At 40.9% G+C, this 14,165-nt stretch overlaps 1 protein-coding gene across 3 annotated transcripts in view; it reads left to right on the top strand.

Annotated features, from left to right (window-relative positions):
• LOC140726163 (catenin alpha-2) overlaps positions 1 to 14,165 on the top strand; it is an 817,330-nt gene that overhangs the window by 478,845 nt on the left and 324,320 nt on the right. For all 3 annotated transcript variants that reach the window (XM_073042154.1, XM_073042153.1, XM_073042155.1), the window contains one exon: positions 531 to 623. In XM_073042154.1, the coding sequence (XP_072898255.1) occupies positions 531 to 623 (93 nt within the window). The remainder of the gene's footprint in view (positions 1 to 530; positions 624 to 14,165) is intronic.

The following is a 14,165-nucleotide window of genomic DNA, read 5'->3' as shown; positions in this document are numbered from 1 at the left end:
GAATGCAAAGTTCTTGAAGTTTAGCATTGTCTTGCAATCATAAAAAGAAATTAACAAAGAAAAATACCATTGGTTGAGCCCTGAGAGATCACTGCATCCAAACACACTGCCATCTTCTTTCCCGTCCCAGAAACCAAAGCTCTGCACTTTCCCAAGGAGATATTAGGTGGTGACCTGGAATGGAATTCTGAGATGGAAATTAGACAGAAGCTGAGGCCACACTCAGTGTCTAATCTTTTCTCCATTGTGAAAGAGATCACTCCCCATCAGGAGTGAAACCCATAACATCTCAAACCATTGAACAAACAAACCAGTATCAGGAGCAAGGTAAACTGCATTTTATGAGCAATCTTCTTCCAAAGATCAGGCTGTTTTTGCTTTGGTTGCCATGAAGTGCTGAATTATTCATCTATACTATAGCTATACTATAGTTACAGGTCCTCTTCTGCTTGATTTCCTCACAGATGCACATTAGGGGAGTGTCAGATTTGCTTAGTAATCTGTTTTCTCATTTGCTGTCTAAATTACAGGTCGCAAATCTCGCCTGTTCCATCTCAAATAACGAAGAAGGCGTGAAGTTGGTCCGCATGGCAGCCACCCAGATCGATAGCCTGTGCCCACAGGTAAGGGATGCTAAATAGTATGTGTTGGCTGCTACACAATCTGAACTCGTACAAAAATCTATCAGTATGAAAATTATAGGACTAGATAGATAATATTGTGCCGAATATCTTTCACAGCCTGAAAGACGGCAGGTGGCTTGAAACCAGACCATGCAATTTGGAAGCAAATAAAAAGATCTTTTTTCTCTTTACTAGACAATGGTCCTGTTTGCAAAATACAATACAAGTCTCCTGTTGTCTTAACACATGGCTGGAAGCTTAAATACAAACAAAAGGCTAGAGGATTTTTGAAAGCAGACTTATAAAAAGCAGGACCTGCAGAAAAATCTATTAATGATGCAGTTTGACTCTTGATAAGCCAATCCAAGTGTGAATGTATTCCAAACCTGGAATTCCAAACATGCCAGTTTCAATTCCCATTCATAATTCTTGATCCAAGCATGAAATCAATCCCAGCAGTTGATTCGAACGCCAATCACACCCACATAATGAACCAGCTGTCAGATTCCTCCTGGAGACACTGGTGCATTGGTTTTTTGCATCCAGTTTTCTTGCTTTCTGTGTGTTTATCAGGAAATGCAGGATTATCCCAATGAGCTTTTGTTCTAAAAACACATTGAACGATCATATCTTTTATACGTCTATAGATCCCTCAAAGTTGACAAACAAATTCATAGGGTTGTTAAGAAAGGATATGGTGTGTTGGCCTTCATTAATGGGGAGATTGTGCTCAAGAGCCATGAAGTAATGTTGCTCTATAAAACCCTGATTAGACCATAATTAGAATATTGTGCTCAGTTCTTGTCACCTCATTATAGGAAGGATGTGGAGGCTTTAGAGAGGGTGCGGAGAAAATTTGCCAGAATGTTGCCTAAGCTAGAGGGCCTGTCTAATGAAGATGAGGAAGCTATGTCTTTTCCTTTTGGAGCAAAGGAGGATGAGCGGTGACTTAATAGAGGTGTACAAGATGATAAGATGGATAGATTGAGTGGATAATCAGAGAATTTTCTTTCTCCAGGGTGGAAATGGCTATACAAGGAAGCATAATTTTAAGGTGATTGAAGGAAAGTATAAAGAGCTATCAGAGATAAATTCTTTACACAGAGAGTGGTGGGTAACTAGAGAACCCTGTCAGGAGTGGTGCTACAGGCAGATACATAAGGGGCATTTATGAAACTCAATGGATCAAAGGCAAATAGAGGGCTATGTAGGAGGGAAGGGTTAGATTGATCTTAGAGTAAGTTAAAAGGTCTGCACAACGTCATGGGTTGAAGGGCCTGAAGCATGCTATAGTGTTCTATGTTCTATGATCAGTAATGCCCAAAGTCCACAGCAGTCTGGGCCACATCAGACCTACTGAAGTTAAAGTTTCAAGTTGATGACTTTTCACCAGGAAGGAAAGGTTGTATGGTTTCAAAACAAATATCGAGACAGAAAATAATGGGCTTGACAGATTGGAAACAGGAACCAAGAGGTACAGTGTTAAAATAAAGCTTAAAATAAGGCTCCAGCCATTTGGACAGTAGTGAAATATAATTTCTTCACTCAGATATGGCAAATGTTTGAAAATTTGGTCGTTTACCCAAGGGGACAGTGAAGGCTTGGTCACTAAGTACATACACGACAAAGACCAATTAATTTTTGGACAAGGAGGAAATTAGTGGATATGGATTTAATATGGCACTGTTCTAAAAGATCAGCTAAGGTCTTATTGAAAGAAGCATAGATAAGGGTCTATATGGCCTAACCTTCCTTCTTTACTCTATTTTTTTTATTAAACAAAATATACTTTATTCAAAAATAAATTTAGGTACAACAAACCATTCAATGACTCTCAGTCCTTTACAAATGTTTCCATTACTGTCTTTACATTCCGACACTTTTGCCACCCAGGTGGCACTCTGTTATTCCATATTTACATACAGTGGTTTAGGGGTATACACCCCACCACCCACCCCTCAACTCCCACGGGAGAAGAACCCTAGACTGTGGTCCTTCCCCACCGGGCCTTTGCGGTGACTGCACCGAGTTTGAGTGCGTCCCTCAGCACGTACTCCTGCAGCCGAGAATGTGCCAGTCAGCAGCATTCCCTCACGGACATCTCCGTGTGCTGGTAGACCATCAAGTTTCGGGCTGACCAAAGAGCGTCTTTGACCAAGTTGATGATCTGCCAGCAGCACTGGATGTTCGTCTCGATGTGCATCCCCAGGAACAGCCCGTAGATCAGAGAGTCCTCTGTTACGCAGTTGCTGGGGATGAACCTCGACACAGCCCCTTCCATCCTCCTCCACACCTCCGCGAACCCACAATGTGCAAAGAGGTGGGTCACCGACTCCTCCTCTCTGAAGTTACTTTATGTTCTTCTGAATTATGATGTCCCAGTCCTTAAACATATCACAAGATACCCTGCAGCCAGTTATCCTACACAAAATGCTCCACCTTTAGTTTGTTGGACATACTTAATGAAGTAAATATCTAGTAAAACTGCCCAATAGCACTGCGGCCCTCCTTCTTTGCTAACTACATGCAAATCCAAACTATCAGTTCTCACTCCTGCTGAGTTAAGTCATTACTGCAAATGAAATTACAAGACTGGATTTATTCGCACAGTGAATTGATCATGGAACAAAGATTAACAAATTGGCCGTTTCATCTTTACAAATCCTGATGATCTGATAATAAGCATTGTCATGATCTAAATGTGGCAAATCATGACAGACTAACCATGCATTGATCACAATCCAGCTGCGATCTAAACCTTTGCACAGATAGGAAGAACACCTGTGGTGCTAATGCAGATCAGTCCAGCTGACATGTTTGAGGCAATCGGATGGTTGTTTATTCACCTTTGTGCAGCTCCAGCCATTTCTCAGACAGTGGCTGTAGCCATCAATTTGGAATCCATGTTTCACTGAGACAGCGGTCTCATCCATCAGTAAAATAGAGCATGCTGCCTTTCTTTGAAATGCTGTCATCCATTCAGTTGATTCCTTCATAATCTTGGCATCATGCCACAGTAGGAGCTAATCAGTGTCAGCCAAATCCTAAATGTATATTTTATCCAAAATCAGGACACTTGCATAAACAACAGAGAAGTGGTTAAAAGCTACATGCATTAGAATTAGGTTCTCCATGTGGATAACATCTTAACACTGAACTGATTTCACAACCTATGGCGTTTCCTTCAAGGATGCTCTCAGTATTATTTCAGTATTATTTATTTACTTATCTTTCATTTGCAGTTTGTCTTCTTTTGCACATTGGCTCTTTGTCATTCTCTGTGTTTATGTTTAGCTTTTAATTTATTCTAATGTATTTATTTGTTTTTCTGTGAATGCCTGCAAGAAAATGAATTTCAGGGTAGTACATGTTGTACTTTCGATAATAATTTTACTTGAAATCTACTTTGAACTTCATCTACTATGTCTGTTACTTCGTTTTGATGGATTTCACTATTTGGTGACCAAAGTGAAAGCAGATGTTAGGATATGGAACAAAAAAAAAGACTGTTGGAGGAGCTCAGCAGTTCAAGCAGCACCTACTGGAGGAAAGGAATTATTAACGTTTCTGGTCCTCATGCAGGGCTTCCTTCCCTAGATGCTGCCCAACTCACTGAGTTCCTCCAGCCAATTGGTACTTCACAGTCTTGGTATTTGTTTTCCCAACTCTATTTGTATTTGTGAATTTGCCTTGTCCTATTGAACTGAAGTTCAGCATTCCTGATTGTAGTGAAAGTCCTTCCACAGGTATGTGGTTTAGTAAACATTCAATATCCATTCATCATCAAGGACTCCATTTATCCAGGCCAAGCTTCCTTCTCGCTGCTGCCACTGAAGTATAAATTGAAGTAAATATAATAAAAATTTAAATTATAAATCATAATTAGAAAATAGAAAAGGGAAAGTACGGTAGTGCAAGTCAGGTCCGGATATTTGGAAGGTATGTCCCAGATCCGGGTCAGGATCTGTTCAGCAGTCTTATCACAGTTGGAAAGAAGCTGTTCCCAAATCTGGTTGTATGTATCTTCATGCCCTTGAACCTTCTCCCGGAGGGATGTGGGACAAAAAGTGTGTTGGCTGGGTGGGACTTATCCTTGATTATCCTGGCAGCACTGCTCCAACAGTGTGTGGTGTAAAATGAGTCCAAGGATGGAAGATTGGTTTGTGTGATGTGCTGGGCTAGGTTCACGATCTTCTGCAGCTTCTTCCGGTCTTAGACAGGACAACTTCCATACCACGTTGTGATGCACCCTAGAAGAATGCTTTCTATGGTGCACCTATAAAATTTAGTGATGGTTTTAGAGGATAGGCCAAATTTCTTCAGCTTTCTCAGGAAGTAAAGGTGCTGGTGGGCCTTCTTGGCAGTGGACTCTGCTTGGTTAGACCAAGTCAGGTCATTTGTGATATTCACCCCGAGGAACTTACCTGCGCACCACCGATGTAGATGGGGTCGTACGGTCCGCTACTCCTTCTGAAGTCAACAACCAATTCCTTCGTCTTGCTGATGTTGAGGGATAGGTTATTGTCTTTGCACCATGCCACCAGGTTCTTAATTTCCTCTCTGTACTCAGACTCATCATTACCCAAGATGCGGCCAACAATTGTGGTGTCATCAGCAAACTTATATATTGAGTTCGATGGAAACTTGGCTACACAATCATGGGTGTACAGTGAGTACAGCAGGGGACTGAGTACACAGCCTTGTGGGGCACCGGAGCTCAGAGTGATTGTAGAGGAGAGCGTGTCCCCTATTTTTACAGCCTGGGTCCTGTCTGTGAGGAAGTTGAAGATCCAGCTGCAGATCTGAGTGCTTCACACCTCCAGGTTCAGGAATAGTTAACATCCTTCAACCATCAGGCCCCTGAACCAGTGTGAATAACTTCACTCACCTCAACACTGAACTGATTCTACAATAAATGGGCTCACTTTCAAGGTCTCTACAACTCGTGTTCTCAATATTTATTTATATATTATTTGATTTTTTTTTATTTGCACAACTTGTCTTTTTTTGCACATTGGTTGTTTGTCAGACTTTGTGTGTAGTTTTTCACTGACTTTATTGTATTTCTTAGTTTTACTGTTAATGTCACAAAAATGAATCTGAAGGTAGTATATGGTGACATACGTACTTTGATAATACATTTATTTCAAATGTTTTGAACTGTAATATAGCACTTTGTCAAATTATAATGTGAGCGGATTTCTCCATTGATCATAAGATGTTAAGTTTTTCTAGCACATTGAACACATGGATTTTACACTAGAAATTAGTACAAACTGGATAATGAGGTTGATCCTTGCACTCAACATCATATGCAATCAACTTCCATTACGAATGTAAGAAATAGAGTAGAAGTTGGTTACCAAAGCCCTTAAGCCAACTTGACCATTTAACAAACTGATGTTGATCGGTGCAATCTTCCCCACAATCTCAGATCCTTTCTGCCTTAACCTTCTCGATCAGCCTAACATGTGGGACGTTGTTCAAAGTCTTACTAAAATCCATGTAAATCACGTCTACTGATTTGCCTTCATCAATTGTTTAGGTTACCTCTTAACAATCACAGAGATACGTGAAGTGTGATCTCTGTTGCACAAAACCATGTTGGTTTCTCCAAATCAGCCTCTGCCATTCAAAGCGAACATAAATTTTGTCCCTCAGAATATTCCCTGCTACAACTTCCCTGCTACTGATGTAAATCATCGACCTACAGTTTCCTAGCCTTTTCCCTCCCTACACTCCTTTTTGAATAAGGGAACATAATCTGCTGCCTCTGGTCTTCTATTGAGGTTAACAGTGGTTCAGGGATCCAGCAAACTCCTCCCTTGCACTCATGATAACTTTTCATGAATTAATTATCTCTTTCTTTACTTTGGTCAGTGTAATTTATTTCTAATTATGTTGTTATGAAAAGTTTTATGTAATAGACACAATTGCAGTTGCTGGAGTGTTCCAAATGATCTGGATTGGGTATGAAAGCAGTAATTAAAATGATAATCTTCCAAGGGCAAATCCTGGAAAATACAGGAGAATGGTAAAGCAACCCAATTTTGAAACAAAATATACAAGCAGCACAGTAAATCCTCTTTGCTGCTATATTAGCAGAATTTAAAATCTATTTTAAAAGAAATTAATGAATAGAGACATAGTGAGAAACTGAATGTAATTTCAAAATAAAAGGCAATATTTGGTAATATATTTGAGGCTTCTCACATTTCTGTATTTCTATCAGTTAAAACACTTAAATCTGATTTTATTTTGTGATTTATTATGTTATTTAAACTGCTGACAACCATTGGATACTCACCATATGCAATACTCCAAGAAACCAGCTGATGGTAACCACCTCATTATAATAAACTGTGTAATTACATTAAATAAATCACACGTTGATTTCAATTTTAGTCTCCTTAAAGATGCATTTTTTTCATTCTAGTCACATTTAGTTTAGTTTGATTTCAAGACACTTTCTCTGATGATTGCTCCACCATTAAAGAAGATTGGCTTCCACTTAAGTAACAAATGTATTGCCCACAGTGACATTCCCTTGCATATCTCAGAACATTGTGATGCAAAAGCTCACTTGAGCTGCTGTTCACATAAATCATTGCAAAGTGATAGGGGAGATGTAAATCTGATAAATTTTTTATATAATTTTCAGAAACTTACAAAAGATGCAGAAACATTTTGACTACACATGCTGAAGTGTACTGCACATAAGCTGATGCCAGAGCAAAAGGCAGCAGGTCTCATTTTTAGTGATGACTCAATCGTAGTTGGTTTACAGACCTTCTATTGTGAACAATTAGCTAGCATGACTTGACCCTCCACAGGCTGCTTGCTCAATCAAAGGCTTCATTTTTATCGTAGCAGTGGGACATAGATCATTTCATTCATACTTTTTCTTCCATACTTTCTTTTGATCATCATAGTTCCTCTAGGTCTCTGTCCTATCAGTCACATTCCCTTTGTTTTCTCTATCCCCCTCCCTTCTCTATAGCTCAAAGCATCTTGATTGCTAACTTTCCCTTGATCTTATGAAAACCAAGAAGCTGATGCTGAGGTACATCCTAGGATGCACTGGAACACATCATCAATATTGTAACCAGAGGTCATTGGGTGCTTTTGGTCTTTCAACATCAGTCACCTTCATCCCAGTGGCCCAGCCAAGGTTGATTATGCCCTGGCTTGTGTCCCAGCAGCACTAGTACATGGGTCACACCACTTGATCCACAGCCATATGGAGGCTCACTCAGCAGCCTCTGTAATAGTCCTGACTGCTCTTTTCTTTGCAGCCCTTGTAATACCAAGGAGAGAGGAGGTTCTGAACAGTAAACACTCAGTAAAACCTCTACATCCCACCTCTGTAGACTCGCATTGTGCCCTCCACCTCAGTCTCTGGCACTGCTCTATCAGCCCTTAGTACTTGGCTTTCTTACGCTCAAATGCATCCTCAATCCAGTCTTCCCAAGGCACTGTCAGTTCCACTGAAACATTAACTATGTTTCTGGGTCCATTGATGTCAGTTGACCTGCTGAGCATCTGTAGCATTCCCTATATTTATTGTTGGAGGGTGTGTGTGGCTGGAGGATTTGACATGAATAGTATTCGCTCTCCCTGTTAGATAACCTTTGAAAGTGATTAAGCTTGCTGCTTTTCTCACAGTCCTGAAGTTAAAGGTGAAGCCACACTTTCCTTTGACTTTGGATAACAGAGCAGGTTGCTCAAACTCTACCTAAGCAACATGAGAAAAACTTTGAATACAAGGTGGGATGTGTTTTTTACATTCCTTATCTTTTAGTCTTTAAACTGGAACTTTAGCGATTACAATTATTAGTAGCAGTAAATAGGTTTGCTGAAGCTGAGGAAAACTGCTTGCTAAGGATTGTAAAATGCTGTTTTGCCTTTCTGTTTCAGATACATTTACTTTATGTTTTTTTTTCTCTCAGAAGCAGAGACCACGGCATCAAAATGTTTTAAAAATAATAGGTTATCAGGGAAAAATCCTTGTGTGGGACTTCTTGATGACTCCTGGGTTGACCTTTACCTCTGGTCATCAGCAAAGTTGCTACAATTTTCTGTATCACCCATACAATTATAATTCCAGGGGGAACGATGCAAGCTCAGTGCTATTAAATCCTGTTGCTGTTGTCCTAGTAGCTTGGCATGTTCTTCAGTCTCCCAAGGGCTAAAAGCTGCAGCTTTCCTTGTCTGTCAAACTTGATTCCTTCTGCAAAAACTTGGAATAGCAACAGGGGATTAATAGATCAGAGCTGTACCAAGCTCAGTCTAGTCTGGATCTGCAGTCACATGGTCTTCCAATATTGCTAGCGTTTTGCAAATGTAAGGCACATGGATAAGTCTGAACATCTCATTAAGATGCTGAAGGATGAGGCAACAAGATCAAGACTGGCACAGGCCTGATGTTGGAGAAGAAATCCGCTACAGGAAAGTTAAAATGTTAGGAAGCAGAGGGAAAGTCTTCTCCCCAAATGCTGTCAGTTTAAATAATTATTAGGACAGTGCAAAAAAAAATTGTTCCTTCTCCCTGTCCATTGTTAGTAGACAAGTAGGTTTGTGTTCCATCTTGGTCTCCATTCTTTTCCCTATTTATAATGTACTGTCATGATTATGATCTGCATCAACCTGGCTGAGTTCTGACAACATTGGGATTGAAACTCAGTTCTCAATTGGCCTTCTCAGTGAGAACCAACTTTTTGCTGCCACTTAGCTTTCAGATGTCAGTGTGCATACTTGCTGAACTGTCAGGTAAAACTCAATAACTTTGCTCCTCATACTCTCTTTCACTGTCTCTCTCTCTCTCTCGCTCTCTCTTTCTCTCTCACTCTCACTCTCTCTCTATCTCTCTCTCTCACTCTCTATTTGCTCAGTCCATCTGTTCACAGACTTTGTCCCACCGGAAGCTGCTGGAACTTTAGATCGCCCATGTCCTTGCCTGATTCCTGCTTCATTCTATACATATCTGTGCTTCCTTCAGAATAATTTTCTTCAGAATTTTGAGCTTCAGTTTAGAGGGTCTCTCGCACACTTGCCCCTATAAACATCAAACTCACCACACCTTGTATATTCACAAACAAGAGAAAATCTGCAGATGCTGGAAATCCAAGTAACACACAGAAAATGCTGGAGGAACTCAGCAGGCCAGACATCACCTATGGAAAAGAGTACAGTCAACATTTCAGGCCAAAACCCTTCAGCAGGACTGGAGAAAAAAAGATGAGGAGTCAGAGTAAGAGGGTGGAGGGGAGGGGAGGGAGAAACACAAGGTGAAACCAGTAAGGGTGGAGTGATGAAGTAAAGAGTTGGAACGTTGATTGGTAAAAGAGGTATAGGGCTGGAGAATGGGGAATCTAATAGGAGAGCACAGAAGACCATGGCAGAAAGATAAAGGGGTAGGAGCACCAGAGGGAGGCAATGGACAGGCAAGGAGACAAAATGAGAGTGGTAAAAGAGGGATGAGGAATAGAGAAGGAGGGGGAGGGTGGGGCATTACTGGAAGTTTGAGAAATCGATGTTCATGCCTGATGAAGGACGGTGTGTGGAGCTGTGGCTGTTGCAACATCTGTAATGCTAAAGCTCAAAACATTCTCTTTGGGGCCGTGAATATTCACTACCATTCATGGCTCCAAATTGTCCTTCCAGGTGAGATGACCCTTCATCTGTGAGTCTTTTGGGATCATCTATTGTATCTGGTGCTCCAGATGTGGCCTCCCCATTCTGCAGCCCTGTATTTCTTTCACCAATCAATTTCCCAACTCTTTATTTCACCCCACACCCTTCTCAGTTTCACCTATCATCTTGTGTTTCTCCCTCCCTTGCCCCCATTCTCTTACTCTGACTCCTCATCATTTTTCTCTCCAGTCCTGCTGAAGGGTCTTGGCCTGAAACGTCAACTGTACTGTTTCCCATAGATGCCGCCTGGCCTGCTGAGTTCCTCCAGCATTTTGTATCTGCTACACCTTGTATTTAGTCCTCTAACTCCTCACTCTGTCTCAAACTTGCTTATCCCTTGGGCATCTATACCAAATTCAAAATACACACTGTCATCCATAAACTTGCTCAAAGGAATTAGTGCCACTGTGTCAGAGTTACTGGGATTTGGGTTGAATTCTGGCCTCTTCCACTGCTCGCATAAAGCTTGCACATTCCTGCTGTGACTGCGTGTGTTTCCCTGGTGAGCTCCAGTGTCCAGCCCACATCCAGGGATGTACGGGTTGTGGGGTTAATTGGTCACTGTAAGTTACCCCTAGTATGGGGGGAGTCATCCAAGAATCAGAGTGAGTATTAAAGAAGGAAATTGAAAATAAATGATTAGCTTTATTTGTCACATGTACATCGTAACATACAGTGAAATACATCATTTGTGTCAAATAAAATCAGCAAGATTTGTGCAAAAGAAAAGATTACAGGGAAACTCTTGATGGGATTGCTCTAATAGCCAGCATAGACCGATAGGCTGAATGGCCACCTGTTTCAAAAGGAAATAAGAAATAAAAACATGGCCCCACAACTTGAGATCATAGATGAGTGTGAAGGGCATGCAGTGATTCCTTTGACTCAAATGTTGCAGCAACGATATAGTCAAATCATAGGAAATTCTCCTTTCCGATCAGCAGGAATAGAGGACAGAATCACACTATCATTCTTCTAATCAATGGTTCAAAAGGCAGTTTGAGGAAGACCAAGGCCAGCAAAAAACTCTGATGGGTCAATGTGTATGTAATCTGATTGATGGCAACCAACTGTACCCAGGATTGGAAAAGGCTACAGAAAGTGATGGGTACAGCTCAGGCAAAGCTCTCCCCACCATTGAGAATGACACAATAAAGCAGTTTCACTATTATCTAGCCATGCTCTCTTCTTGATACTATCAGCAGGCAGGAGGTAAAGGAGCATTAGGTCCCATACCATCAAGTTCAGAAATAGTTAATTCCCTTCAACCATCAGGCTCATGAACCAGGGTGGATAACTTTACTCAGTTCAACTCTGAACGGATTTCACAACCTATGGATTCACTTTCAAGGGCTCTCCAATTCATAATTTTCATTATTTATTTATTTTTTCCACAGTTTTGTCTTTTTTGTACATTGGTCAGTCTACGTTAATATATGGGTTTCATAATTTGATTGTATTTATTTTCCTGTAAATGCTTGCAAAAAAAGGGAATCTCAAGGTGGCATAAATGTGTTTTGATAGCAAATTCACTTTGACTTAGAGCAGAATCTGAGGATTGTGCTGAGTTCATTAATCTTTCCTCAGGCAGCAGCTGGTCATTGTGTGTCAGAATTATCTCTGCTCCTCCTCCTGTTCCCTGATGGACAGTCCTCAGCTGAAAGTGTCTGCTGGCATGTGACTTCAGTGAGGACAAGGTCGAGCAGCAGCAATGGCCTCAAGAATTGAAAAGCTTCCACCAGGGGCTCCCTTTTGACTGAATATAAGAACGTAAGAAATAAGAGCAGGAGTGGGTCACCTGGCCTGCAAAGCCTGCTCCGCCATTCAATAAGGTCATGGCTGATCTGCCCATGGACTCATTTCCACCTACCTGCCTTTCCCCATAACCCTTAATTCAATCCAAACTTGTCTTAAATATATTTACTAGGTAGCCTCTACTGCTTCATTGCGCAGAGAATTCTACAGATTCACCACTCTCTGGGAAAAGCAGTTCCTCCTCATCTCTGTCCTAAATCTACTCCTCTGAATCTTGAGGTTATGTCCACTAGTCCCAGTGGAAACAACTTCCCTGCCTCTATCTTATCTATCCCTTTCATACTTTTATATATGATCTCTTCTCATTTTTCTGAATTCCAGTGAGTACAATCACAGGCGACTCAATCTCTCCTCATAGTCTAACCCCTTCATCTCTGGAATCAACCTGGTGAACCTCCTCTGCACCGCCTCCAAGTTAGGAGACTAGAACTGCATGCACCACTCCAGGTGCAGCCTCACCAGTACCCTGTGCAGTTGCAACATAACCTCCCTGCTTTTCAATTCAATCCCTCTGGCAATGACGATGAAGACTTTGGTCAGACTCCACTTGGAGTATTGTGTTCAGTTCTGGTCACCTCACTACAGGAAGGATGTGGGTACTATACAGAGAGTGCAGAGAAGATTTACAAGGATGTTGTCTGCATTGGAGGGCGTACCTTATGAGAATAGGTTGAATGTACTTGGCCTTTTCTCCTTGGATCGATGAAAGATGAGAGGTGATGTGATAAAGGTGTATAAGATGATGAGGGGCATTGATCGTGCGGATAGCCAGAGGCTTTTTCACCGAGCTGAAATGGCTAACACACGGGGGCATAGTTTTAAGGTGCTTGGAAATAGGTACTGAGGGGATGTTAGGGATAAGTTTTTCACACAGAGAGTGATGGGTGCATGGAATGCACCGCTGAGGTGGTGGAAGTGGATACAATAGGATCTTTTAAGAGCCTTTTAGTTAGGTACGTTGAGCTTGGTAAAATAGAGGGCTGTGTGCTAAGGAAATTTTAGGCAGTCTTTAGAGTGGGCTACATGGTCCGTACACATTGTGGGCCTGTGATGAGCTGTAAATGTCTATGTTCTATTTCCTCACGTTGTTTGGAGGTTGTCTCTATGAATAATATAAAAGTCCAGTGGAACGGTTTGATCAGGAATGCTCAAAAGAAATCAAGAGGTGAACACATCAGTCAAGAAGCAAATTTATTGATTACTACCCACTACCTACACATTGATGGATGCATTTTTCTCATATAACAGATAACTGGTGATGGTATGCGCAGAATGGGACTTTTCATTGTGTCCTTTCCACTATCAATGTGCAGTTTCTGCATTTACTAGTCATCAATAAGGAAAATATCAGGAGTGACATACAAATGATTCAGTAACTAAATTATTCCATATCTTAAAGGATTGGTGGCATAAATGTCAGTCCCAAAAATATACCAGCAAAAAATGGTATTATTTATTGAATACCACTAAGTTAATTTCGATATTCTCTTCACACTTTAGCACTGTGTAGTCAATTTTAAAAAGTGCTATGAGTAGCTTGAGTGTGTACTTACGGTTCCCTCTGAATGTTGTTGGATTATTTTTGCTGTGGCGTTAGTGGTAGCAATGCTAAATCTGCTGCATAGGATTAACTGGCCCTTAATACAGTAAGGTGAATTCTTGACCTCAAAGTACTTAGAGCATAGAACATTACACCACAGTACAGGCCCTACAGCCGATGATATTGTGCTGATCTTTTAACCTACTCTAATATCAGTCTAATCCCTTCCTTTGTCAGAGACTTTTAAAATAAAGCTCAATACTAGACTTCAAAGGGGGAACCTTTTATTTTAGCTTGATATCTTGAATAATCTACATGTGTGGAACAGGGAAATCAGCTTGTATCTGGTAGTAGACAAGTGAGCAGAAACAACTCCCCATTAACAAGACAAAGAGTTGATAGTTCATAATGTTCTTCCTTATGATTCATTGCTCATCCAGCTACACTTATCTTGTTTGTGCAGCTGTGTTATTGCTCTAATGAACAGTTTTAGC

This window comes from Hemitrygon akajei, chromosome 4, assembly GCF_048418815.1.
Source record: "Hemitrygon akajei chromosome 4, sHemAka1.3, whole genome shotgun sequence".
NCBI classification, from domain to species: domain Eukaryota; kingdom Metazoa; phylum Chordata; class Chondrichthyes; order Myliobatiformes; family Dasyatidae; genus Hemitrygon; species Hemitrygon akajei.
The sequence above is the reverse complement of the archived record's forward strand: the minus strand, read 5'-3'. Positions and strand labels throughout refer to the sequence as shown.